Source organism: Platalea leucorodia (assembly GCF_965183815.1).
Source record: "Platalea leucorodia genome assembly, chromosome: 22".
In the NCBI taxonomy this organism is placed as follows: domain Eukaryota; kingdom Metazoa; phylum Chordata; class Aves; order Pelecaniformes; family Threskiornithidae; genus Platalea; species Platalea leucorodia.
In genome coordinates this window covers 3,668,484-3,696,465 of record NC_138844.1, presented here as the reverse complement: position 1 = coordinate 3,696,465, position 27,982 = coordinate 3,668,484, and the positions used below count along the sequence as shown (strand labels likewise).

The 27,982-nt window shown below is 46.8% G+C and overlaps 2 protein-coding genes across 6 annotated transcripts; one reads left to right on the top strand and one right to left on the bottom strand.

Moving 5' to 3' along the window:
* Positions 1-75: 75 nt before the first annotated feature.
* On the top strand, positions 76-5,957 carry LOC309600118 (parathyroid hormone/parathyroid hormone-related peptide receptor-like; the record flags this gene model as incomplete). Its single annotated transcript, XM_082332183.1, has 12 exons — positions 76-80; positions 1,024-1,367; positions 1,585-1,716; positions 1,838-2,273; positions 2,642-2,828; positions 3,015-3,429; positions 3,618-3,678; positions 4,230-4,296; positions 4,595-4,693; positions 5,062-5,199; positions 5,324-5,365; positions 5,595-5,957. 12 exons carry the CDS (start codon positions 76-78, stop codon positions 5,955-5,957), a joined length of 2,289 nt encoding a protein of 762 aa, XP_082188309.1.
* DDX42 (DEAD-box helicase 42) lies at positions 5,102-27,975 on the bottom strand. Of its 5 annotated transcripts, XM_082331840.1 has the most exons (19): positions 27,887-27,975; positions 25,739-25,972; positions 24,753-24,903; positions 24,078-24,139; positions 23,011-23,047; positions 21,395-21,544; positions 21,031-21,135; positions 20,326-20,445; positions 19,026-19,202; positions 18,391-18,519; positions 17,424-17,523; positions 16,690-16,737; positions 16,041-16,138; positions 14,432-14,708; positions 13,532-13,758; positions 12,101-12,211; positions 11,227-11,328; positions 9,792-10,571; positions 5,102-5,151 (listed from the first exon to the last, which is right to left on the bottom strand). In XM_082331840.1, exons 2-18 carry the CDS (start codon positions 25,954-25,956, stop codon positions 9,825-9,827), a joined length of 2,859 nt encoding a protein of 952 aa, XP_082187966.1. In that variant the 5' UTR covers positions 25,957-25,972; positions 27,887-27,975; the 3' UTR covers positions 5,102-5,151; positions 9,792-9,824. The 5 variants fall into 5 exon arrangements, with proteins under 5 accessions (XP_082187966.1, XP_082187967.1, XP_082187968.1 ...); XM_082331838.1 differs by lacking the exon at positions 5,102-5,151 and having other exon boundaries at positions 8,491-10,571; XM_082331839.1 differs by lacking the exons at positions 5,102-5,151; positions 27,887-27,975 and adding an exon at positions 27,336-27,404 and having other exon boundaries at positions 8,491-10,571.
* Between the last annotated feature and the right edge of the window lie 7 nt (positions 27,976-27,982).

Genomic DNA, 27,982 nt, shown 5'->3' with positions numbered 1-27,982 from the left:
CAAAGCTGTTTCCTCATCCCGGCTCCAAACTCCCTCGAGCATCTCGGCTCAAAATGTTCCAAAAGCTGTTTGCCCATGCGGTGCGACCGGGAGGCTACAGACGCCGCAGGCTGCACCCGTCTGCATCGCGCTGCTCCCGGTGCCGGGCGCCCGCTTGTTTGCAGAGCCCCGGCCGGCCACTCTAACCAGGGGCTGCCGGAGCTGGCTCTGAAGGGCTCGGTGTGGGCAACGGGGACATCCAGCACCGTTGGGGGGGTGGGCGAGGAGGAGCCAGGGCAGGAGCCTGACATGGCACTGATTTCTAGCACAGAAACGTTTCTCAATGGACCCTGGACGGGGGGGAAGCAGGGCTCGTGGTCAGCCTCAGCCTTGCAAGAGGGAAAAACGAGAGCAGGAAGGCGGGCAGCGCTTTTCTCTTCCCCACGTCGTTTGAATCTACCCAAAGCCGCACAAACCTGACTCGCCTGGGGAAGGCTGGGGGACCCCGTCCACGCCATCGCTGCTCCGTTAGCTTTGCACATCCATTCTCCATGCGTGCTCCTGTCTTCTCTGCCTGTCTCTTGCCTCAGCTTTGACTCTCATTTCTTGCCCCAAGGATGGTCCTGCTTGATGCTACGAGTCTGCGGGCGAGACCACCACGCTAGCAGGTTCAGCAAAGCGTTGGTTCCATGTCAGGAGATGATGTTCCCATAACAGCCCTTGAGCCTCTTGTGATTTTGGACTTGGTGTTAATGAGCTGGTTGGATTCAGGGCTTGGTGGCAGGGAGCAATGGGGTGTTCTGTGGCAGCAGAAGCGACGCGGGTCCTGCCCCGAGTGGGGAAGCGTTTGTGGGTGTCTCACCAACCGCCTTCAGGGTGCTGCTGGGACAGAGCAGCTTCGCTCCCAGCTCCTGGATCCCAGATCCCGGCTGCGGGGGGCTCGTATCACTGAGCAGGCGGTGGCGGCCCCCTGGGGACATGGAGATCACCAGGGTGGGTCGAGCTCTCCCAGGGAGGATTAATCTCTAAATTGTGAGCATGAAGAGGAGACCTGATCCGAGCTGCCGTCGGACACTGCTGGCCCAAGCCAAGCCACGTGGACGTGGGGGTTGCCACTTTGGCTTTTTCTTGGCAGGTGGACCCCGATGATGTTCTCACAAAAGAAGAGCAGATCTATCTCCTGGTGGAAGCTAAGGAGAAATGTCAGAGAGACATAAAAGCCCAACTGGAGAAGATCAAAGGTAGCGTCCCTCCCTTGGGTCAGCCAGCCCCGGGGGAGCTGGTTACGTTGTGGGAAATGCTTTCCCCTCCGATGGGAACGGGATGGGGCCAGGGAAACGTGCAGCTCCTGGCACCCTGGCTGCTCTGGGCGCAATTAGGCGCTAATTAAATCATCACCCTGATTAGCCAGCGCTGGCTGCCCTGTGCACGCTGCAAATGAGAGCAGGTGGAGGAGGTGGGACGCGATGGGACGTGTCCCTCCCCGGCCCCCCCGCTCTGCAGGCCAGCAGCGCGTGCGTGGCAGCGCGGTTTCCTTGCCCTGGGCCCGCGCACGCCTGGGGAAGCCGCAGGTTCCGACGTGGCCCTGTTTGGAGCCAAAGTGAGATGTCTTTGCTCGTTGGCCAGACACCAGCTGCCTTCCCGAGTGGGACGGGATTATCTGCTGGCCGAAGGGCTCCCCCAGCCAGGAGGTGTCGGTGCCCTGCCCCGACTACATCTACGACTTCAACCACAAAGGTAAGCGCTTGCACCCGGGCAGGGAGCGACCTCACCTCGGTGAAAATCCTCCAGCGAGCAGGGACGTGTCCAGGCTTCCCGCGGGTCCTGCCGCTGTCACAGCGCCTGTCGCCGTTCCCAGGTCATGCCTACAGGTACTGCAGCGCCTACGGGACCTGGGCCATGGCTCTCAGCATCAACAAGACCTGGGCCAATTACACCGAATGTGCTCTGCTCTTCTCCTCGGAGAGCCGGAGCCGCGAGAAGGTGACCTTGCTCACTGGAGGTGCTGGGAAAAGGGGTCAGGATGGGGACCGGGGAAGCGTGCAGCGAAGGCCAGGGGAATTGCCGGGAGCAGGGGGCTCTTCCCCCCCGCTCCCCAAACAAGCCCTGCTCCTCCCGTGCTCTCAGCCCAGAGGCCGGGGGCAGAGGGGGGAGGCCTGGGCTGCAGAGGGGTCGTGGAGCACAGCCCTTCTCTTCCAGGAGGTGTTTGACCGCCTGCACGTGATGTACACTGTCGGATACTCCATCTCCCTGGCCTCCCTCATCGTTGCCATCTGCATCCTCTCATACTTCAAGTAAGGAGGAGCTGAACCCCCATCCCTGGGTGGGGGAGAACCATCTTCTCCCCACCATCTGCTCGCACGACCCCCCTGAGGGGGAGCAGCCCCTTAGGGAACGGGAACCAGCCCCAAGCCCCAGCACAAACAGCAGTCCATTTCCCAAAGCCCCAAAACACCCCCAGTATGACCAGCTCCCCATCCACTCCACTCTGCTCTTGAAGGGGTTGATGCCCCACTTGCCCCCAGATCTGGCTTCTGTGCCCGCGGGAGGGCTGACATCTCGGAGCACACCTTCTCTGGCCCCCGCCCCGTTGCCTGAGCCCACGTGTGAGGAGCTTGCTGGGCAGCCGGGGCTGGGCTCCTGTCGCACCCCTTCTCCCTAGGCGCCTGCACTGCACACGCAACTACATCCACGTCCACCTCTTCACCTCCTTCATCTGCCGGGCGGTGAGCATCTTCGTGAAGGACATGGTGCTCTACTCGGGCACGCTGGCCAACGAGATGGAGAAGATGCGGGAGGACGACTTCAAGGCAGAAATGGGTCCCTCACCGGAACAACGGAGCCACCTGGCAAGTGGCGCGCTGAGACCGAAGGCAGGATCGGGGGAAAAGGGGATTTAGGAGCCCTGGTGCAAGAGGACGCGCTTGGGAGCCTCCCCGATCGGGGCTCTGCTGCTCAGGGGCGATGCAGCTGGGGAGGGAGGAAGGGCCACCTACAGCTCTGCCCAGCTTCTCCCCGTCCTGGTGCCACAGTAGAGATCAGAGGACATGGGCCTCGCAGTCTGCGCTCCGAGTGCCGGGCTACGGGAAATACCTCTCCTACGGGAAATACCGAGAGTATCTGCGCTGTGCCTGACACTGGAACATCCCAGGGGAGATGCAGCTCCCTGCAAGAGGAGGAACGCGAGCCATGCGTGGGGCACAGCCTGGGCTTTGCTGGCCAGAGAGCAAAAGCCACCAGGTTTTGCTTTCGGGGGACAGCCTGACACAGGCACCTCTCGGACTGTATATCCGCAGGTTGGCTGCAAGGTGGTGGTGACCCTCTTCCTCTATTTTCTGGCCACCAACCACTACTGGATCCTGGTGGAAGGCCTCTACCTGCACAGCCTGATCTTCATGGCCTTCCTCTCCAACAAGAGCTACCTGTGGGTCCTCATCATCATCGGCTGGGGTAAGCATGGACCCCAACCCAATGCTGTGGCCGCTGAGACCAGCTGGGAGCTGGGGCATCAGCCGTGGCTGAGCGGCACTGGGTGCCCAGATGAGGGCGGTGGGATGCAGACCAGCTGCCAGGAACTGATTTGGTCTGCCAACGTGATGCTTCATCCATGCTCCTCACCCTGGTTCCTGCCCCTCCAGGTCTCCCCGCTGTGTTTGTGTCTGTCTGGGCCAGCGTCAGGGCCTCCCTGGCGGATACAGAGTACGTAGGTCCACCTTCTCCGACAGTCCTTTGGGGAGGGAAAGACTGGTTGCAAATGTTAGCAAAGTATCTGTGGGCACCAGAACTTTTGTAAATGAAAATTTTTCAAAAAGAACAAGAGGATTGAACACACGTACAAGGCTTGTTCATAAAATTGCCAGTAATCCAAATCGATAGTGGTTTTGTTCTGCATTTGGGAGGAAGACAGATGCAGGTTTACACCATAAATTGATCAAAAACCAGTGCAAAGATGAATGCTAAAGGACACGTTCTAAAGTTAAGCATTTTAAAAGGAGAAAGGCAACCGAACGCACAGCAGGAGTTTTAGATGAGCCGGCCAAAGAGCCCTCAGGAGTATTGTTGCTAATTTAAAACTGATTTGCAACACCATGATGGTTATGAGTGCTTGTAGCATGGCTGCTGTTGGGTCAAGATTTACACGAGCTCCACAAAGGGATCTTGGTTGGGGGGTACGGGGAGCCATCGGCTGGCAATTTTCCTTACCAGTGATTCCAGGTTTCTCCAAGGTATTTCTTTACTGGTCTCTTCAGGTGCTGGGACCTCAGCGCAGGGAACATGAAATGGATTTATCAGGTCCCCATCTTGGCCGCCATCGTGGTAAGAAGCCCGTGGCTGAATCTCCCAATCCCTTTTGGGGAAATGGGATCGATAGAGACCCAGAGCCGTTCGCTTGTGGTCACTGGGGTTGTGTCCCCAGCCACCCCGGCACCCAGGGAGGGCCCACGTGATGCAGAGGGATCCAGGGGCACTGGTCCCTCCCCGCTGTGCCCACAGCGTCACCCCCACGTCCCTGCCTGCAGCTCACCCAGGAGTGCCTGTCCCCGTCCCGGGGGGCTGCTCGGGCAGACCCGAGGTCACTGCGGGCAACAAAACTGCAGCGGGTGTCTGTCGGCAGGTGAACTTCTTCCTCTTCCTCAACATCGTCCGGGTGCTGGCCTCCAAGCTCTGGGAGACGAACACGGGGAAGCTGGACCCCCGGCAGCAGTACAGGCAAGTGCCGGCAGCACATAACCATGCCCCGGCCCTGGTCTGGCTCATTTTCTGCCTGTTCAGCTGAGGCGGCTCCCCAGGGGGCTGTGAACAAAGAGCAGAGGCGCGGGAATGGCTGCAGGAGCGAGGGAGGGCAGCAGGACGATGGCAGCCAGCGCAATCCGTTGGATTGAAACAGCAGGCTCAGGAGTTCAAGCTCTGCCTGCTCCCTTCTCCGAGCAGTGCAATAGCTACACACAAACCAGCTGCAGCAGCGGCAGAAGCTGAAGCGACTGCCCTCTTTGCTAGGAGGCTTACCAGCATCTGCAAGGGGGCTGCAGGCTGGCTGGCAGGTCCCGGCTAACGGCTCGGAGCATTTCTCCTCTCAGGAAGCTGCTGAAGTCCACGCTGGTGCTGATGCCGCTTTTTGGAGTCCATTACGTGGTGTTCATGGCCATGCCCTACACCGAAGTCTCCGGGGTCCTGTGGCAGATCCAGATGCATTACGAGATGCTCTTCAACTCCTCTCAGGTACATCGATGCGGGGCCGCGGGCCCTGCACCGAACACCGAGCGATGCTCGTCCGGGGACGGGGGAGGCACACGTACAGCATCCTGCCTCAGGACTCAAACTCCACCTCTGTCTCTTTTGGCAGGGTTTCTTTGTGGCTTTTATCTACTGCTTTTGCAACGGGGAGGTAAGTTACAAGCGTGAGCAGCTGAGCTCCCTGTTCCAGCCCCTTTAGTGTCAGGGAAGTTAACCCGCAGCCCCTGGGCTGGGATAACCAGAGGAAAAAACTCAGATCCATCCCTCTCAGTAGGATTTGGAAAGGGAAAAAACCAGTAGGAGTGACAACCACGAGGAAGGGCAGGGAGCCTGTTTTGCTGTCTCTGGGCACCAGCAGCCAACTCCAATCTCTCCCTCAGGTGCAGGCAGAGATTAAGAAAGCCCATTTTCGGAGAAGCCTGGCGCTGGACTTCAAGCAGAAGGCGCGTACCACCAGCGCGGCGGGGAGCTGCTGCTACGGCGGGCTGGCCTCCCACGCCACCACGAGCTTCAGCGTGAGCCTCGCGGGGCGAGGGGCAGGGAGCACGCAGCAGCGGGGACTGCTGCTCCCTGCCCGCGCCAGCCTGCCGGGCTACGTCCCCAGCTCCTTCGCCTCGGATAACTTTTTGCCCTGTCCAAGCCAGGAGATGAGCCAGAAAGCCTGTGGGGAAAACACGGCGGACTTCACAGACCTGAATCAGCGTCACCCCAACCTAAACAATGAGCTGGAGACGATGCTATGAAGTGAACAGTGTCTCGTCCATCTGGACATCCAGCTGTGCCTGGAAAGACGCTGATCCTCACGCTTTGGGCTCCTTTTATGCTTGCATGGAGAGCCGGGGTGGGGGAGAGCAGCTGGACCACCACCGTTCCCTTTCCCTCACAGCCAGTGTGCAAAGGGACCACGGGCTCTCGCTCCTTCTACCTACCGGGCCCAAAAACGAGCAGCCAGTTCAAAACCTCATTTCCTTCCACACGCAAGCGATTGCTGTAAGCCATGTCTGTGCATGCAAAGCCTTGAATCCTCACCAGGAAACCATCCTCCAGGCTCAGTCCTACCTCGACAGTCTGGAAGGTGACTTCAGCTCCAGCGTGTATAAAGCCAATTCAGTGAGTCCCTAGTCCTGAAGCCTGACTCCTCTATTTAGCACCAATTCCTGCATGAGCGAAGAGCACCCACAGAGCTATTCTGCAGCTCACCCTGCCCTTACTCGCATCCCCGTGCAGCTCACAGGTACTGCGAAGCCCAGCACGCAACGCTCCGCCACAAACAGGGAGCGCGAGTCCCTGGGATCTGATGGGCTCGGGGAGGGAGGCCAAGCTTCGTGGCCTGGGAAGGGCGCAGCGAAGGCCTGGGTCCCCCAGGCTTTACAGCGCGGTTGTCCACGAACACGCAGACCACTGCATGCAAGAGCCTCGGCCCTGTCATCTTTTTGCAGGCTAAAAAGTGAATAAAGAGACAGTCTGTACGGCTTCCTTCTGTCCTCAAACTCCGTTACGGACTCAGTGGCGTTACGTGCAACGATCGGTTACTGGAGGACGGCAGAGGGTGTAAAGGGCTGGGAACCCGGGCTGCCCTCGCTCGCTGTCGGGGACAAGGCAGCCCTGACGCCCCCCTGCCCACTCTGCGACGTGCGCGCTGCCTGGGAAAGCTCATCACCCTGATGGGAAAAGACATTCCCGAGGAGCCCAGAGTTCACCCAAGCCACAGGGAGGGGGGAATCGCAGCGTTGTTGCGAGAGGGGGTACATATGCCACTTAAAATTGAACAGCTGCTTGGTGGTAGCGTGGAGAATTTTTTTCCTACCTGCTCTAATGAGACACATTCCCTCAAGGCAGTAATTTCATGATAAAGACAGTGACAGAGAACATGTAATTAATTCTGTGCATTCCCAGATCTTCCAGTGAAAAGCTAAGATAAAAAGTGAGTCACGAGGATTAGAAAGCACTGGAGGGCCAGGCAGCCAGGAGGCACGGCAGGGAAGGGCTGGGCTCCGGGACTCACAGTCCTTAAATGGTCCAGAAGATGGTGCAGAACCGGGAACATCCACACCATCTCCCATCCAAGAAAGCAAGCGCTGCACGAGGTGGAAGAGGGCTCTCCGCACAGCTGGGCGGTGGCGGAGTTTGCCCCGCTCTGGGGGACGAGGGGCAGGGGGGTGACGGATGTGCAGGCAGAGGCGGGAGCGGAATCCCGGGGTTACACGGTACAAACCAACCTGAGCTTCCTGCAATTGATTTGCTCAGCTGTGAGCTGTGCTCCGGCCTCTTGAGAAGAAAGCAGCACACCCTGCCACTGCAAGGAGAGAGATTCTCTTTCAGGGTAGTTGGCATGCTGCTCACACTGCTGCCTTGCTCTGCGGAGAAGGAATCAACCCTCTTATGTATCTAACACGGACCTGCGAACTGACATTTATAGCGCTCCGTCAGTGATCAATATTTACTCGCTCAAGTCTCAGGAGGCTCCTGGTAGCTGAGAGAGGGGTGAGGAATTTCAATAATCCTATCGAACCGCAGAGGGATGCGTTAAAAAGAAGGGGAGGAACCCAAGCGTAAGCGACATACAGGGCCGGTTCCCAGTGGCAGCGAGCTGAGATCCAGGAAGGGAGGGAGCAGATGGCAGCTTCAGACTATGGAGCTTTTTTTTTAGTTTGTTTTGAAACTCCAATCTTTAATTGTGCAGAGTGATAAACTTGAGGTGTGATAAGGAAAAGGGAACTCAACAGTTGCTCCTAACCCCCCCCCGCCACATCTGCCCTGGAATATCCTTGTCTTAACACTAAATACGCAGAGCTCAAACCAGCGCAGCGAGGTTTCTGCCTAGACCATGATTAGATAATTCAAGTGGAAGCTATTCTTAAAAAAATGCCAACAGATTAAAGCTAGTTAGTGAGGGGTCCCGAATAATCAAGTTGCTGTCTTAACCGAAACCAGTATGCATCCAAGTCAGATCACAAGACTGTTGCCGAGTTCTCTTCCCAGCTCTACCCATGACTCCACGAAAGGCTGGGATGAGCAACGTGCCCTGGGCTGTATCCGTCCCACTTGTAAAACGGATAAAAATCTATTCCCCAGGAGGCTTTGAAGCTAAAATAGGGTTTGCAGAACAGTTTGAGCTGAAAGATACTGAGGAAAACCACAGGAAGTCTTTTATCAACTACATCCACAACTGCTGGTGAGAGAAAGGGACGCAGTCAAATCTCCAGTCAGGCAAATCTCCACCCGAATGCCGGATCAGCCAAAGGAAGCAGTGGAGAATAAAAAGCACATGCTAGATATTTTTGTCCCAGTAATAAAACATTTACTAGAGCAAGCAAAAAGTAAATGCACAGCTGATAAAGAAAACATCACAATGTCACAAAACCCTGACAATTTCTGATACTTCTTTCAGTAGAAACAAGACAGAGGTGGGTGCTGACGTGTTTCAACAAAAGAGTTCTTCCTTACCTTTATGGCGCAAAAAAAAGAAAAAGTTAAAAAACGGGTAATACACACAACAAGTTAAAAACGGTCAAGCAAGATTTTACAGTTTTAACTACACGTGTCAAATATGGGGCGATATTTGAGCTTTTCCACTTCATCAATCGCTTTTCAGGTTCTCCCTAAAGGCTTCTGAGCAGCAGGTCCCTGAATTTCTGAATGAAGCCTCTTCCTTTCGCTACGCTTCGTGGGGCACACCAGCCTTTGATTGTTGTGGCGTATCTACATTTTTTTTCCCTTTTTTGTTTTTAATTTGAAGAAAGCACTCAACCCTCTCATAACAGAGGGTGCATAGGCACAGCAGAGAGACAAGTTTGCTATGCAGGCTTCCACCAAAATGAAGGTTATTAGGAAGGAAGAGGTTCTTTAAAAGAAAAAAAAATACCTGGGCAATGGGATTGGGATTGATGTACTGACCACAAACAAGTCAGGGAGTCCATCCTACACTACATGTGAATTTGTGGTTAGCTGGGCTGGAGAAGGATCTCTTGAACAGCTTAATAAGAAATAAAAAAAAAAAAAAAAGGAAAGAAAAATCAACTTGCTTCATCCCACCTTCAGCAACACAAATTGATACATTCTTAGTTGATGGGGAGAGATGTACGGCCAACCTGGAGGCCAAATAATTTGGGGATAAGAGAATATGTGAAAAGAAGAGATTGGGGAAGAACTCACCATACTGAACAAATTGCTGAAAGATTAATGTTTAACAGGTGGGTCCTGAGCATCTCTAGATGGACTGGTTTTTTTAAATGTGAACGCTGGTTAAGAAAAGACTACTTTATACTTCTATGGACAACAGTTTCTTAACGTTCCAAGGACGTGAAACAGCTTCTTTCTTGTCAAGAAGGTCTGTTTAAATCCAGCAGAGAGTCACTTGAGCACTGAATGTTTAAAAGCAGAACCCAGGGAGCTTTATCAAAATGATTTCTCTTTGACTAAGCATTGTGTGTACACGTCATTAGAGTGAATCTGTCCGCAGATGTACCGGCCCAGACTTGCACAGGGAGTTTTCATGGTCTCCTTCTCCTCCCCCAGCTGCTCAACAACCAGTTACCAAAAACCCCAAGAAATCCTCTGGAAAAAGACAACGCTACCTGTAGAGATTCCAGGCTGTGAAACACCAGCTTTTAACTGTCCCACCGGCTCTTCTTACGTTTTGGGGGCTCTGGGACAGCAAAACCATCTGTCTTGTTGTCTCGGCTGTTGGCATCCTTCCTGTTCTCACCATTCCTGTTCTCGTTGTTCCTACCTTCATTGCTATTCCTGCTATCACCATTATTGCGATTGCCACTGCCCACATCAGCAAAGTGCCGGCTTTCACTGTGGCGATGGTTGTCGCCGTGTCGGCCCTCTCCGTGGCGGTAAGCGTCACTGTGGCGACCACCTCCTTCTCCGTGGCGTTGCACATCATTGTAGCGACCACCACCCTCTCCACGGCGCGGGACCTCGTTGTGGCGACTGTTCCGGTTGTCATTGTATCGTTCCCTGACAACGCCGCCACCAACACCACCGCCGCCAACACCGCTGCTGCCACCGCCGCTGCCGCCGCTGCCAGCAGCAGCGGCGATGCCGGTGCTGCTGCTGCTGCCTTCTCGATTGTTGGTGCTGGCATTTGTGGGGTTGAAGCCCTGTACTCCGACACTTGGAAAGGTGGGAACGCTACTCAAATTACCCGTGCTTGTGAAGCCTGGAACACCCTTTGCTGCTGCGGTGGCTGCAATTGGGCTGTCAGGATTTGCAGCATTTTGCTGTGCTGAACTCGTTGGTACTGAGTTCAAGCTCCCGGCGCTGGTCCAGCCACTAGCACCAGCAGCGGAGCTACCAGTCTTTTGATTATTTAAGCTTGCAGCAACAAAGTGGCTCTTATACTGGGACTGCCGGAAAGAGACAAAGAAAAAAGAGAGCATGTTTGCCTCTACACTGCACCACGAAACATGCAGTCATCATGCACACACAACCCTGTCTTGAATTCTGGGGAGCCCCTAGGAAAAAGAGTTCCTATGAAAAGTCAGTCTTGGAGTGATTACATTCCTGCTGTGCTTATGAACACAGAATTAGTAACGGACATCTGCTACCAGACCACAGAAACAAGGGAACTCCTATATTATGGGGTTAATTTTTACACTGAAGAGAAAGGATTTCTCTGTTCCCCATTTCTTTTGATTACAATTACACTATTGCTGCTAAGCAACCTAAATAGGATCAAGCCTCGGAGCAAAATCCAGAAGGGAAAGACAGCAAAGAGGCAGCAGAAAACAAAGTTTGGCAAATTAACTTTGTGCAAACATGTTCAGTCCAGCCTGCATACTAATTCTTCCACTTTGGACTGCAACACTGAGTGTGCGCTCCAAGTGAACGAGACGTGGCCACAGCTACCAAACTCAACTTCCCTGAAGTCAACAGGGTTTCTGCATTCCCAGGGGAGGGGAAAAAAAAAAAAAATTGTCTTGAATCATCAGTAGTAAATTTTTACCATGTTGTGTCCTTTCCTCTTGAGTTAGAACTTGGAGTACAAGTGATCGAACCAACCTGAAAAGCTGCTTTCATTGCCGTAAGCCTGTCTCCCATTGCCCCAGTGGATGGCTTGTACGCCTCGTAGTTACTCATCACGCTGTTGTTGTTTCCATGGTCCTATGCAAAAAGACAAAAGACACTAGAGAGATTTATCCAACACAGACACTTTCAATCCAACTGTTCTCCAAATCTATCTTGACCCTGCACTCAGGAAATACATCTAAGGAGGACAACAAACTTCTGGAGAGCACTGAGCAGAACAGTTTGCCCCACAACCTTGAAGACAACAGAAAAGTAAAGATGCAGTAAGGCTTAATGACTCACATAACCGCATCTCCCAGCTCCTTACAGCACAAGCAAAAGCAAAATGCAATCAAATGGAGATTTTCACAGAGGTCATAGCCAAGACAAAGTGTGAACAAGACTTCAGCTGTGACTTTTGGAAAGATGCTGAACATGACGTGTTTTCAACACGTCTACAGTTAAACTCTGTCCCCATACACACTGGCAATGACCTGCTTTCCTAGCACGGAAATACCTTACTGAGTGTTCCCAACGCTGCAAGATTTTTTGCTGCCAAGAATCAGCCTGGAAATGGCTTTTCAAGTAATTTATATTAGCATTTATTTTGCATTGACAGTCTATTTTGGGAAGAATCTCCAAACCTTCTGGATCACTCTGGCCCTAAAGAAGGCAGCTCTTGACCAGGAGATAAGAGCACAGGACAGTTTCACTTGAGATATTTCTGATACTAACTCTGAAAGACTGTGAGTGATGAAAACCTTTCAAAGCAGAGGCTATACTCCAGTACTAAGAAGATTTTTTCAATTAAAGAGTAGTCAATACTAAATTTAAAAATTCCAAGGATCTGTAAACAACTTCTACTTACAGAATTTTCTGATCCCAGACCAGGACGTTCACGGTATCCTAAGCCACCACCACCAATATTCAGCTTCTTGCCTTTTCCTCCTTTGAAACGTGATTTCCGGAACCACGGATTCTGTAGAAAAGAAGGACAAATGCTTCTCAACACAGGGAATAAGAAGCTTCATAAATGCATGTAATGAGGCTCAGAAAAGAAGGACTTTGAGCATTTCAAAAGAAAAAATATAAATACATTGTTTCCCATTCAACAATACAGCTGTTGCAAGGGGATGGGATGTGACAAACTACAATGCTTTGAAAATAAGCTGTAGACAGTTCTGTCATGTGGGTCGGGAGGTTTTTGTTACAAATGCTTTTTATGAAAACTGATTTTTTGTCCTGAACTTTCATCCATGTTAAAGTCTTGGGGGGTTGCATTCTAATAAACCCAGGAATAAATGCAATCTCTAATGCCATTCACTTGGGAGTTCTGCACTTGCTCATACTTGGGTTTTATTGATTTAATCTACTGCCTGGCTAAGGAGAAATGAGGTTCTGTCACAGCAAAACTTCCTGCAACAAGCAGTGGCCTGGAAAGGGCAGTCCAAGCAGACCTCCTCCTGTTACTGGGCTTTTAAATAATGGTTGGATGCACCTCTTTTTGTGCCCTATAGTTTCTTCAAACCTGAAGAAACCAGTAAGCCAAGCCATTTAGCTTCTATACTCTCCTCTCAAAGGCAGCCTGTGGAGGTCTGCCTCACAAATTCTGTCCCTTCTGAAAATGCTGCCTCTGTACCTTGGAAAAAAATATTCACTTCTGGCAGCTAGTGCCCAAGCTGTTTGGCAACGCAGCCACAAGCATGCTAATCCATCTCTGAATTTGGGAATTACCAAAAAGCCTTTGCTCTCTCGCAGCTACATGGGCAGCAAAAGACAAGAACTTAAAGAGCTGACGAGTACAGTGGCGCAAGTACAATTGCTTCACCTATCCGTCATACCTATATATAGCAAGCCTGCCAGACAGCACTGCCGAGCAGGTATAATGATCAAGCAACAACCGTTTCACAGAGTAAATGTTCTTGTAATTATTTTCTAGTTTAGCTTTCAACTAAGCTCCAGTTCCCAGGTGCCTGCCACAAATGCATATCGAAAATCTGATTGTAATGAGATACTGGAGCTGGAGTGCTCTGCTGGCATCAGCCAGATTACAGCTTTAATTTCCTAGGCAGCGCCTGACCCCAAAATAGATTACATACTGCGTTACAAAATGTTCATGTCTTCATGGACTCTTTCACAGGCCATTAAAAACACTAGAAAGCCTACTTAAAAACAGTAAAGGTTGCCAAAAGGTCACTGCGAACACATGGTGGAGCCAGAAACAAGTCCCTGAGCTCCTGATTTTGTGCTAATCATGGAAGGAACCCTCCTCTACTCAAGGAGTTTTGCTTGTTCGTACCTGCATTGCTAGATCCAACAGCTCTTTGGAAACATGTTGATTAGCGCCTTCCAGATTTCTGACAAGATCACCAGCGAAGTTACTGTCTTTGGGAGTCAGCAGAGTGTAGGCAACTCCCTTCTCGCCTGCTCTGCCAGTACGACCAATTCTATGGGTGTGCGTATCTATGTCCCGAGCCACATCGTAATTGATCACAGTCTTAATGGAAGGAATATCTAACCCACGAGCTGTAAAAAAGAACAATATAGTGGTAAGCGTGATTCTCCTGAATGAACACAAAGGAATCCCATTCATACCAGCATATCACTTCATCGTGCTCCAGCATACGAAAGGAGTTTCCACAGGAACACACCCCAGTTAAGACACCCTTCATAGGCTAAAACTCTCTGTTATCTTAAGTGTAGCAATATCTTCTCCAAGAGTAGTGTAAGTTACACCGATCCCCAGGTTCACAGGACTGGAGATGGAAGAGATCTCTTGAAATGACTGTTATTCCAAGGAAGAGAGAGGGCTGTATTAAAGGACACTGAAATTCACTCTTTGTTCAGCTACACATCTGGGTACAAAAGCTGTTCTAGAGAAGGCTTCAAGTGTGTCCATTTCCTCTTCACTTAAGCATGCATAATGTGTCAGCTGATTAACAAATAGCAACTACTGCCTTAAGAAAGAGCTTATTTTCTTTCTGCATATGAAAAAATATCTGTCACCCTGTAACTTAAACACCATTAGAAGACTAAAAATCAAACCCCTTGCTAACACTGTGTACTTCTGAAAAAACATCTGGAGCACAGTGCCCAGCAGGTGTAGAAGCCAACCTTGTTGCCTTCCACTGACAGGTGTTAGCTGTTCTGCTGATATCCACAACTTCCATGAGCTGCCCTTTCTTAGAACGTCACATACCTGCCACATCAGTAGCTACCAGTATCGGGATCCCCTTTTTCTTAAATTCCGAAATGACTTTATTCCTCTCACTCTGGTCCATGTCACCATGAAGCAGCCCCAGATTATGATCCTCCTGCTTAAGGTTATTGGCCAGCTCTTCTGCATTTGCCTTCTTGGTGACAAACAGGAGAACGCTCCCAGAAGATGTGAACTCCACGAGGCGTCGAGTCAGCCAGTTCCATTTGCTAGGGCCAGAGGGGAAAATCTCCACAATTTGAGTAACGTCTTCATTTGCCTAAGGGGAGAAATAAGACAAACAATAAAGCAGGACAGAAAGGACAGTATAGCAAACACAGATCGCAGAATAAAACCAGGAATTTAAACTAAGCATGAGAATAAAAAGCGTAGAAGCAGGGAACCAAAATTCTCTTTTGAAAGAGGTTTCAGCTCTTGTCTAACTGCTGACCACTTCATCTTCACAGTGCAGAAAAGGATTCAATGAGCTACTCTCGCTAAACCTGAGAGACAAAGTGCAGTCTTTGACATGATGCAGTTTAGCACCTTACTGATCTAAAGATGGGTACCTGCAGTTTAGATGCTCTTGCCACGAATGCTATTAATATCTAAAATAGACTGTGCAAGAGCAGGGTCTGAGATGGAGGGGACGCTCATCAGTAAAAGTTATCCATATGCAGATCAGAGAAAGTACCCCTGTGTGTGTCCTCGGCGTCAGGAAGAGGGGAGGTATAAACAGAGTCCCTGTACACTCCGTACTGCAAGTAATAAAAGTGCACTGGAGCACACAGCCCTATCTGGAAGTTTCTCTGAAAGATTTAGTTTTCACACATTTAAATATTAACGATTTTAAGGATGATGCTCTCATAATAGAGTAATAATTTAGATCAAAGAAAAGAAACCATGTGATTGAGCTAGGAAAGCTGCTTCTTTTCTTAAGCAATGTTTAGGAAAAACATTTTCCCGCAAAGAATGGGCTTCAGGTAGCCATTTTTTTTTTTGTTATAAAAGGATACCTCACATTCCTGATTGAAAAAAATAAAAACTGCAGAGAACTGGTTAAAAGAAGAATGTTCTGAAGGCATCTTGTGAAACTTCTCAACCGTTTTCCTGTACTATAAGCAAAGTTTCTTCACAGCAAGTGTAACCTGCCCACTTCATTGACCAAATCCCTAGTCTGCTAATAGTTCAGCTGCTACTGTCACGCGAGTATAGAATCAACATTCCCACATAAACCATCTGGAACATTACAGTCTAAGTTTCAAATCCTTCATTGCAAAAGCTGTAATTTATTTATAGTTTCGAGACAAAACAAAAGGATATACCCATTGATCCAGCCTAATAATCATAAAAAAACCCCCCAACACCAAAAAACCAATCACTGTGTTAATGTTGTTTCACTCTTTGATGAAACCTTCCATCAGTACAAGAATATTTGTTGGCAGAAAGAAAGCTCAATAAAATTAAAAACCAAAACCTTACTATTTTTTGTTAAGCACAAAGTACTTACTCTTAAATATAAATGATGACTACTACAGTTTAACATAAATTTCAGACAACAGAAACAGAATGGTTCATTTCTCCAACTGTCTCAGAAGTAATGTGGAATTACCTCTCCGATGTCTCCTTGCACAACTCGAATCGGGTCGATCAGAATGTCTCGAGCCAATTTCTCAATCTTCTTACGGAAAGTGGCACTGAACAAAAGCGCTAAAAGAAAAACAGTATTTGCAGTCCTTGAAAAACTCCATTTTCTTTAACACTGCACAGATCTTGCGAATGAGGACCTGTACAACTGTACTAGACGTCAGGGATCTGAAGCTACAGTCTGTTTTACCGGTTCTAATGAAAATTATCAATCACGCTATTAGAATACCTCCAAGTGGAAACACATTTCATAGCATGTGAAACAAGATGTGGAACAGTAACTGGCACTGCTGTGAACGTTCTTTCATGGCAGCTTAGAACACAGGATCTCAAAGGATACGAATATTAATTCAGCTAATCATCTTTTCCCTGAGTAAAGTCTGGGGGGGGATTACAGACTGACGAACGAGTACGGGTATTTATCCACACTCACAAGTGCTCCCTCCCACCAGCCCGCACTGAGAATTAACACCAGTGGACTCTCGTGAAAGTCTCATTGCATGGCTGCGTGAAGAACAGGGAGCCCAAGCTCTGTTCCATGTTGGTAACTGGTAGCCCACCATACAGCCTCCTTCGACTCTCAGGGGTTTAGCTGGAAACGGGCTTATACTTACTCTGTCTGTCAGGACGTACGTGGCTTGCAATTGATCTGACCTGATATTCTGGAAAGGAGAGGGAAAATGTTCTAATCAACACCGTACGCTCATTATTTAGTAGAATAACTCAAAATGCAACTTCGTTGCTTTAGCAAATAACCATAGAATGAATGAGTGCCTCTCATTCAGTATTTAATGTTATACCGTGACTTCCAGGTGCTCTTTGCTGCACAGCAGAAGTTCGTTTGCTCTACAAAGAAACTTTTGGAAGTTCCTGCAGCAAAAACTTCCGCAAGGGAAGATCCTAGCTGAGTCTGCGCATACGCTGTACGTCTCACAAGCGTCTCCCTCCGTTTGCAGTATTATAGTACCGTCAGATCTCTGCTGTGTCCCATGATGCTTGAGCACATATTCAAAATCATCCAGATCGGAATGACCAAACCTCTTCCCATAAAGTAGAAAGTTCTTTTAACACCACTAGGTTGTACATACAGAAGCAAAGCACAGAAGTGACTTGCCCAAAAGTTATTCAGCAACTCTAAGATAAAAATCAGCGTTTTTGGACTTCAACAGGACTTTGCTGATCTCTTTATAGCAACAGATATTAGACCTTGAAATATGACTTTTGTCTATTAAGTATTTCCTTAATATATTTTCAAGTTCCTGAAGCTACAAGGGTTATAAACAGTCCTACTAAGCTGGGAACTAGACACCACTGTTTTCCAAAACAGTGACCTTTGTTCATTACATACCAAAACCCATATCAAACATTCTGTCAGCTTCATCAAACACAAGGTAAGTGACTCTTTGAAGGTTTGTAGCTTTCTTTTTCACATGATCAATTAAACGACCCTATTAAAAAAAAAAAAAAGCCAAGTTTTTAAAGCATATTTAAAAAAATGTCAATATATGCAACCTTCAAGCACTTAACTGCTTTTTATCCTCACTTACCAGAGACTTAGAACAGAAAACATCTCAAGGCTTCACTCTGGAAGTAAGTGTCAGTATTCGAGTCACAGAAACAGACTCCTGAAACTCTCATCAACTATACTTGACTAGCTGAATTTTAGGACTGGATTTTCAAGGTTAACAGTGCTGAGATCCTAAAATTCCCTAGTCTTCATTACAATTAAATGTTAACTGTGAACTGGCTATTTAATCCCATAATATTTCACGCAGGAGTTCTTCATGCTTTGTTTTCTTGCCTAGTACCCCAATAAACAGCCACAATAAAACTTCCTCCAACCATTAGTTGCTCAGTTTTGCCCAAGTTCGTAACTAGTTTTTGCAATAAGCAGTCAGTTGACAATGGTGCTCATTTAAATCACTGGTTCAGCATCAACACCCATCTGATTCGATGTTTCAGCCCTTCAGTATACTGCCCCAGGCTCTACACTGATTCAGTAAGATGGCAATCAAGTTCATGACATTCTGGGAATTTTCTTTATGAATTTAAGGCTCAGCAATCAGAAGCTGGTATTGATTCAAGCAGATCTTGCTTGCTACTCTGTCTTCTATTGGAAGGCATACCTAATCTCTCTCAATTTCTTTTGGGACACAAACAATCCCAGCATATTTGCTCTCAACATCTGATAACCTGTGAAGAACCTGGATTTCAGTGATCAGAGAACAAATTCTGCACCCCCAACGGTATTAAAAATCTGTCTCAGCTTCAGTTAAGCAACAAAAAAATTGTACTGTGTGCATACAGGTACTTACTGGTGTGCAGACAACTATCTCTGCCCCCTCCTGGAGGGCTTTGGCTTGCTCCCACATGCTTCCTCCTCCATACACAGCTACAGAGCGCAGATTATACGCCTTACCAAAGCGCTTACATTCAGAATGGATCTGAGAATTTTAAACAAAGAACATCACAGTTCACGTTAGACAGATCTGAGAAAATATACCTACCTTGGAAATACAGCCCAGCTTCCAAAATCCACTTTTAAGCTAATAACTTGATTAAATTATTCACAAATACTCAGGGCTGAATACTTCCATACTTGTGGATAATTTCCAATAATTTGAGAAACCTATTTAGGCATCCAACCGTAATTTAACTGCAGGCTCTATCCTTTTACACATACAATTTGTGGCAATGCATCCACAGTATTCTTAATACTTAGACATAATATGGGAGCACTGTGCAAAAATGTACAGTTTCAGATTTGTCACGATCCTTGAACACAAAGAGGTGTAAGAGAGAATTGTGAGCTTACATTGGAGGCCCGCTACTAATGCACAGAGTAGTTTTTTCAAATAGTTTACTGAGGTTCTCCGGTAATTTCTGCCCAGAATCTTGTCATCTTCTATAAGAAGACTATATAGCACATATATGCTTACTATATGCCTACCTGTTGGCAAAGCTCTCTGGTCGGGCATACAATCACTGCAATGGGACCATCCCCTGGTTCAAGCTCCTTTTGATCCATGATGTGAATCAACATTGGCCAGATGAAGGCTGCTGTCTTTCCGCTTCCAGTCTTAGCTATCCCAATCATATCTCTGCCACTTAGTGCAACTGGAACACCCTAAAAATAAGGAGATTCTAAACCCATATTATGCCTACCTTAGCATACTCTTGTGCTAGGTGTTACAGGAAAACTCAGAAAAGCACGTTACAGAGGACTCATAGCAACATATGTCAATGCTTACACAGTTTTATTGCCAAGTTCAGATCTGAACTGGTTTGTTTTAAGGGCTGGAAGCAATTATCATGTTATGACTGTTGGTGTCCTATATGAAATCAATATTTGGGCATAGTACAACATCCCAAGGATATATTTACATGTCCACAAACCTATCTTGTCCAGCTGTAAGAATGCTAAAAACAAATTCTCTGAGCCTACTCTTTCTGTAAACATTCCGAGTGCTGAAGTCCTCAGTTCATCTTTACTGTTGCTATAAGGATCTCTCAACCACAGCTTTTTAAAAATAGTATGGACTGAGGTCCTAATATACATCCCTTGGACACAGCACCATGTAATTTTTTATACTTCAAGAAAAGCATCTGAAGTGGTGTAGTTATAATCACATTAATAACCTTAATTACTTATGGTAATCAATCTACATATGCAGTAGAATCCCTTTTGCATACACGGCTCTCCAAGGAATGACCAGTTAAATGGTCCAGCTCATAGGGCATTTATTCCAACTGCCAAAAGAAATTAAAAAAAAATGCCTTGTTGCATAGCTCTTCTAGTTACAAGACATTCAGATATAAGCTGTTTAAAGGAATAAGGTTGTCAACGTATGGCTCTTTACTCAGCTACTGCTATGGTTATTTTTAATACAATTTCTAAAAAAAACAAACCCAACAAAACCCCCAAACTGTCATACATTTCTATAAGCAAGAGATGCCACTTGTATGTTCTTCAGTCTTCACCAAGAGAAAAATGAAGAAAAGAATATGAATATATTTACAGTGAAGAAAAGAATATGAATATATTTACAGTGGTCATTTAACAAGAAAAAAAGTGGGTAAACTTCTATATAAAAAATATCAAAGCTATTTTCCTAGAAAACTACAAATTATTCTTCTCCGTGACAGCTCTGTATAGGAAACTAGAATTGTATACACCCTCAGATGGACTAGGGACCTCCTCATGTGCTCTATTAGTTCTGTTTAGGTGCTAGAGAAGTAACAACACTCACCTGACATTGTATAGGAGTGGGCTGGGTGTACTCAGATTTCCTAATTTGATGCATAAGTTGCTCATCAAACCCAAAATGAGCAAAACTACTGCCAGGCCTTGGAGGAGCAGCACCAGAGACCTTAGAAACAGAAACGTATCTTTGTTCATGAACAGTAAGAGAAAAACAAAGAGCAATCTGTACAAAAATGAAAAAAGTGTCTCCCTCTGAAAACGGCTTTTTATTTTTTCAATAGACCTAAGTTTAACGAGGTGCAAATTCCAGATGCGTTGTGTAAATAGGACTTTCAGGTATAAAAACTTAGATAAACTGCCAATCAACATAAGCTACTAAACATCGTATCTACCTCTTTGTAGAATTGGTCTCCTTCTCCCCCAAATAATTCCCTTCATAGAAAGGCACCACACTAACACGTCACAAATGGCAAAGAACTAATTCTTGCATGTAATATTTCGAGTTTCAATTAGTCAAAGTGCAACCATGCAACTGGCAATCTTGGCTGCCCACTTTGACAAGTCCAGAGAAGACTTTCAAGAACTGCTGAGGAAAACCAAGCTCCCTTAAATCAAAGTCACTGAATGTATCCAAGAGGCTTGGTATTCAAAAGCTGGAGCTTCCTGTGAAAATCTTCATGAAAACTACTAAGACAGTCCAAAAAAATGGGAGTGAGAAGATCCTAGGAGGACAGTTTTGTGACCAGCTTACCCGGAGATTTAGCTTATGCCGTAACTCCACCACTTGCTGCGGGGTGAGACTGGTGATCTCCTCATGCTCATCATAGAAATTTTTCTCAAACGGTGGATATTCAATCTGCAAGGGTAATTATTCAGTTAGTCCAGGACTCAAGATTCTCTCTCTGTACACTTAGTTTTGGAGGGGAAGGGTCCTTTTGAGAACATTATTTTCATATGAAGTCATCTGAAGGATCTTCAGTATGACTCAAGTGGCACAGCACTGAAATATTACCAGCCAACATTGATGTCCAGGGACAGAACCATATTTCAATCTACTTCTTAGCACCTGCCTTCTAGAATGCCTGAGACAGAACAGAATGGAATAAGCTTCCTACCTCTGAATGGTCAATAGGTGGAAGAGGATCAATGATTTTTTTGGACGGTGCAATTGGATTCCCATCACTATCGTACTCCAGGTTATCCTCTTCCTCTTCTTGGACCACACCAGCAGTCGGGTTTTCAGCCATGTAGCGAAAATAAGCTTCCTGCAGCAAAACATATCAGTAAAATCACATACAATAGGATGCAAAAATGCTACTACCTTTGTTTAAATGATGTATATGCTAGACGGCTGTTTGCTTTCACACCCGCCATTGAGGGAAAAAAAAAGTCCACTAGAACTGGTTCTTCTAATAAATACCAACAGTTATGTCCTGAAGGACAATAAGTACAAATGAAGAAAATAACTATAGTGTTGGTTAGACCACAAAATACTTTTAAAAACCAAACTTCTTCTCTTACATGTCTGCTTAACAACTCCTTCTACCAAGACTTGTTCTGCTTTAACAATAGAAGAATCTATGAATCACATGAACAAAGTACAAACGCTGCAGGTTTTTAAACAAAGAACACACTGTTACTAAGCATATGATGTTTACATTTTTTTAAACACGCTATGCCAAAGATAGTTTCTCCACTTCCCCTAACTAGACTCTAAGAAATGAAAATATATCTGTTTTTCATTGAGAGAGTCAACAGCAAACGGGAAAGAAACTATTTCAGAAGAGTCCTTCAACACAAGCCCAAGTTAGAAGTCACTGTCACCACTGTCACATGCCATCCTTACAGCTCTCGAGTATGTACGTGTCTTACAGAACCTCACTGGCACACCAAGACATTCTCATGGAGAAAACACCAGTCTCACTTGACTTTCAAGCAAATATTTAAGATCAGATTTTTAAAGCAAGGTTCAATTACAAAGAAATGTATATACTCATCTGGCTTTTTCATTTGCATGGCCAATTATCACTCAGTCACATAGATATGCATACAATACACCTGAACAACAGCTGTCTACAAGTGTAAGTCACCTTTGCTCAAACTTTAGCACAGCTACACTCACCAAACTGGAAGCAAAGGCCTAGAGGCCAGACAACCCTTCCATGCTCTGCATTACTGCGAGTCACACAATAGTTATTAATTATAACTTAGTGGTAAGGTACATTTTGAAATAAAGTCTTTCCTCTTTGTTTATTGTTTCTGTTATAGCCACGCTTATAATCCTCAATTGGAACTGGAGCTCCTCTGAAAATAAAGAGCAAAAAGCCTGATTCTCGCCCTTAACAGACATGAAATTTCACTGCAAATAGCCTCCACAGTTTAACAGCCTCTCACTGGTGCTCCATGTTAGTTGATGCTGCTAATTTCAAATTTGATGAGACCCTCAAATACTGAAAAACCTGTACAGGAAGTTGAAATTCAAATTGACTGAAAAAAAATCTTCTTAAACAGAGTGAAAAAGAACGGAATTGTCTCCTAACGTTCTTCATTTTTTTAGTGAAACACCTAGAAGGGTAAAGGCAGCAGGGTAACCACTACAGCTTCCCGCTGAATTGTCCGGATACTGCACATGATACTGGAGTTTTGTTTGTACCTAGTAATTATATATTTGGGGAGGGAAGGTAAAAAACAAAAACAAAAAAGAAAATAGAAAGACTGCATAGGAACTCACTTGGTCATCTTCCTCTTCAATGTCATCTCGAATACCCCTGGAAAAACAAGCGGAGAAAAAAAACTTCCCTGCAAGTGTTCCACATACTCAGCTCCATACTTTCATTTGATTAGTGCTGAGCTCCATATTTCGTGGAAGACACAACACTAACAACTCAGTAACATTTATAATCCCAACCCATGGAGTTTTCATATTTGGTGCCAACCATTACAGCAACCCTGCAAAGACTTCTGTTTCCTTCTATTAATGAGACTGAAAGGTTAGGACTCCGTCTTCCCAGTAGAAGCCACATCAAAGATCATCCTGGTCTAAGCTCTCGATGCTACAGAAGTCCCACAACTGAAGAGGAATATGAGCCAGGAAGTGCAAATCCAGTTCAGACCTTCCCCAGGTGGTGATTTGGATCCGGTGTTCTGTTTCAGGACCATGTATAATCTGATCAACCCCATGCAATGCAAGTTCTACCAATGTATCTGACATTAATGTCAAGAATCAACAGCATAATTATTTTCCTTGGTCAAAACAGATACAATAAGTTGCAAAAACATAAAGTGTTTTTAAACTCCAAATTTAGTATCCCAATTGTCACATGCTACCTAATATTTCAGCTTTACGGGGAATGTCTTAAAACCTAGTTCAAGTTTGGAAGAATCTCCAGTACTACACGTACAGCAGCACTGAGTTATTTTGCTCACATAAATGCAATTTTAAACCAAACCACCCTGATCACTGCAGGGATGGGGAAAGACAAAAAACGAATCAGGCTGATCTGGAAGGTGGTAACAGTACAATGTGCTGCCCCAATTTGCGTGGCCTAGAAAGGCTTCTCACATGAGAGAACTCTCGGCGTTGTTACATTTTACTGTAGGATGCCGCCATGGATTTTTCCCTCCTATTACTCAATTTTCATCGCACAGAACTTTACCCGTGGGGAATATCACGCGCTGGTTAATGCTGTTTACTAGATATATTGTCTGCAGAACAATCATCATCAACAAAATGCATTGCAATCCTCTTAGCACCATACAAGACACAGGCAGGCATGGGAATTATAAAAGAGAACTTACTTAACGTTCTTTTTTTCTTTGTCTTTATCTTCAAGTCTCTTCATGTCTCGAGCAGCTTGATCCTAATAGGTCATAAAATTATGATGTTAAAAAAACCCAAGATGATAAAACATGGAAGGGAAAAACATTCCTACGTAACTAGACCATCATGCCACAGAGACAATACTTTTTGGACTGAACTTTCTCTTGTTCCATATCCTATTATGCTAAATAAATTCTCCTACTAATACCTTTGAAATTGATATATCGTAACTTTGTGGCAATGTTGTTGAAAAAATACATTCTCTACATTCCTCCTGAAAACACCGTGATAGAATCCAGCTAATAACAGAACTGTATCTAAGGAACAGCTCATGATAAATACAAATCATTTCAATTCAGGTAGTGAAAAATGCACAAAACCTTAATTACATATTCAGAGACACACAAAGCTCTTCGTTCTATTGCCTTAATATGCTCAAAACAGTTAAATAGTTAAGCTACTGTACATCATATCCACCCTCTCCCTATCTAATCCACCTTTGAGTTCTAATTAACACAGCATCTTATATAAAAAACAAAAGGTAAGGGACATTCTGAAGACAGCTGCCAAAGCCATGAGTGACATCTGCTGCTCCTGACTGGAGAGAAGTACAGCCACATAAATTAATAAACATTTCACGAGCTGGGTCTTGCCTCCACTTCAGCCATGAATGCTTCCAGAGGATCATCATCGCTGTCAGAGTCTGCTGATTTGGAATGAAACTGCTGGCGAGTGGGGGAATTCTCTGCGGGAATGTACGGCAATTCGACATTGCTGGAATCTTCCTCTTCATCCTCAAAGTACCTGAAAAGAAACAAACAACGGCCCAGTCAGCACATAGTCTACAGCAGCATAATTTCTTTCACGGTTTCTGAGTCAAGTTTCTCACACAGAGATGGATAATAAAAGTCAATATGTACACAGCAGAAAGATGTTGAGATTCATTTATTTGCAATTATTCATGTTGTAAGCTAAAAGTGGTGGTAGGGCAAACAGATGTTATGAAGCTGATCTTCTTGAGTGGTTCTCCCAAGCTGGCGAATATAGGGTGCTTTTCTGACCTCCCTCCTATTCCACACATTTATGTAGGGAATAGAAGGCTTAGTCAAGAAATGTGGAGTTGAATGTTTCCCTGTGCAAAAGGCATCCAAATTTATCCTGCTTGGCTCCAATTCTGAACACACCAGAGTGTGAATAAGATGGAGCTGACGGAGGCTCAGCTGAGATATGTTCTTAGGGAGGGGAAAGCTAGAGAAGGAGACTTCTCCATGGGCTACTGTAGTATCACACAGTTTTAAAAATATATTTAAAGGCAAGGATGTATTATTATTCTCATTTTACAGACGATGGGCTGACACCTAGAGAAAGGGTAAATAATCGGTCCAGGGTGACACCAAAAGTCTGCTGCAGAGCAGGGACTGGAGTTCCTGCAGGTGACTAGCTCAGTTTTTCTTGATACTATTGCCATAAAGCTACCAGGGTTCTGTTACACCGTAATGCAGTGTTAGGGTATTTATCCTTGAGCAGGCGTTTCTAAATAACTAAACCTCATAAATGTCACAGGTACTTTCCCTGACCCTGGAAACTTTAAAACGATAAAATCTAGAGCTAGATAAACACAAGGAATAACCCTACTTACGCATTCTCTTCGTCAAAATTTGCTCGCTTTGACCCAATTTTGTAGAAAGAAGGCAGCTGAGGAGGTCCTGATTTCGCAAATGCAGAAGAACCGGCTGTTCCAAAAGCACTATGCGACTGCTGAGAGAGCTTAGGCTCCTCTTTCTTTCCAGGTGTTATGGCAAATCCACCAAACCCAAAGCCTCTCTTAGTACCAGGTCCACCTTTATTCCAATTCATGATGTCCTCAATATATCTGTTAAAATCAGAAAAGACAAATCAATGCCCTTTCTGCTTTAGGCAGTTTTATATAATTGTCATGATTTTTCTTGTAAGTGGATTACTTCAGTCATGATAAAGAGATTTGTGGAAATGTGACTGACGAGTTTGATCTGTTTCCCAAAAAGGACTGGGCTTTGTTCTTTTCTTGTAAGTATGAATGTATCCACAATTCAAAAACAAGAATAAAACAAAGAGGTTGTCTTCCAATACAGATCATGTCCCTCAATGATTACTTAAGCGTATTTCAGATATTGCCTGTCTTGTCTGTTTTGCAATCTAAGACAAACAAACCCAAGACCAGAACTTTGAACATCAGGAGGAACGAGATGAACAGTCAACTCAGTACATATTTTGCATGTCCCTACAGTCCCATCCTCGAGTGTTTCATGGCTTTGTAAATACCACGCTACTGCAATCCAGACATCTCCAGAACAGCAGGCCCAAAGCAGCACACCGCTCCGAGACACAGCACACTTCTGCCAAAAAGCCAACTCCCTCTTCTTCTTAAGAAAGCATCTTTAGCCATATACATGCTCCCCAGCCTACATTTTTCAAACCACATTTTAAATACTCCACATAACACACCTGCCCAGAACTCGGTTTTTTAAGTGAGATGAAGAGAAGACTGAACTGATATACTAAGATGTACACTTTCCATTCCAAGTAATTTAATTATTTCATCTGCATGGTCAAGTCGGTCGTACCTTTAAGGCAGCCAAGAGTATGACACCCACTGCTTTCAAGAGCATTATAATTAGACGGCCCAAAGGCTACAAGTCTTATTAAACAAATCCTCACTTCAGTGAGAATCCTCCAATGAGATCAGAATTCACTGGCAAGAGAAACAACTTTAAAATAATCTGAGAGTTAATCCTGCTACTGCTCCCTGTGCAGAATATTTCCCAGCTTGGGACTTGCTCAATAAATCGCAAGTCTAGACCAGAGCTCACTAGCAGACTTTGGGGAAAACTCTGCTGTCCAGTTCTCCATGGTAGCAGCTGCCTCCGGTGTCCTGTTCTCCCATTTGCACTGACACACCTCGCAGCTTTCACACCTGCAGATGCGTGGCAGATAAGAGATCAAAATGTACAACAAATGGATGAAAGGCGTAACTTTGCACTTCTGCTACTGACAGCACAGCGGGCAATCTTTTAAGTTATCCTATCTGATTTTAAGGATTCTTCCTCACTGTACTTATCGACTTCTTTTTTTTTTCCACCACCCCAGAAAATAAAAAGAATCATTCTTTTATTCTGTCATACAGCTGCAAAAGTACAAAATTTGGTCTGTTTGCCCACGGAGCCCAGAAGTGAGCGAACACCGAAGGGGGTTCCTACAGGACAGCGATGAAACGCAGAGACCGCAGGCTGACCGCCGAGGCTTTGCTTCCCTGCCAACACCGTTCCGAGGGAGGAAACGGGAAGGCGCGGACCCTTTCTATGGATCCCCTGGATCTGAAGGAAACGCAGCAATATGTTTTAGCCGCTCCCGTTTCTGGCGGTTGCTGAAGAGAGGAGGGACCCGCCGCCCGCCGAGGCGGCCCTTCCCTGGGCACAGCAGGGAAGGAGACAGACGCCGCGGAGAGCCCCCTGCCCCGGGGCAGGCGCAGCGCAGGGAGCCGCAGCTCGCCCTCGGCGCGGCGAGCCCTCCCGGCACACCGGGCCCTGCGGGGGGCCGGCAGCGGGGCCCCTCACCGCCCTTCCCGCCCGCGGGGCCCCGGCACGGGGGCGGGCCCTTTGTGTGGGCCAGGCCGAGGCTGCCCGAGCCCGCACTAGGCCGCGGTCCCGCCAGCTCCCGCCCGCGGGGGGCGCCGCTGGCCGGCGGGGGAGGAGCCGGCGCTCCGCCCCGCGCCGCCCCGCCCGGCCCGGCCCCGCAGCCCCTCACTCACCCCTCGGGCACCGCAGCCGCCGGCCGCCGCTTCCCCGGTTACCGGGGCGGGGGGCGGGGGGTGGAGACGCGACGTACATACGCACCAACGTGCGTA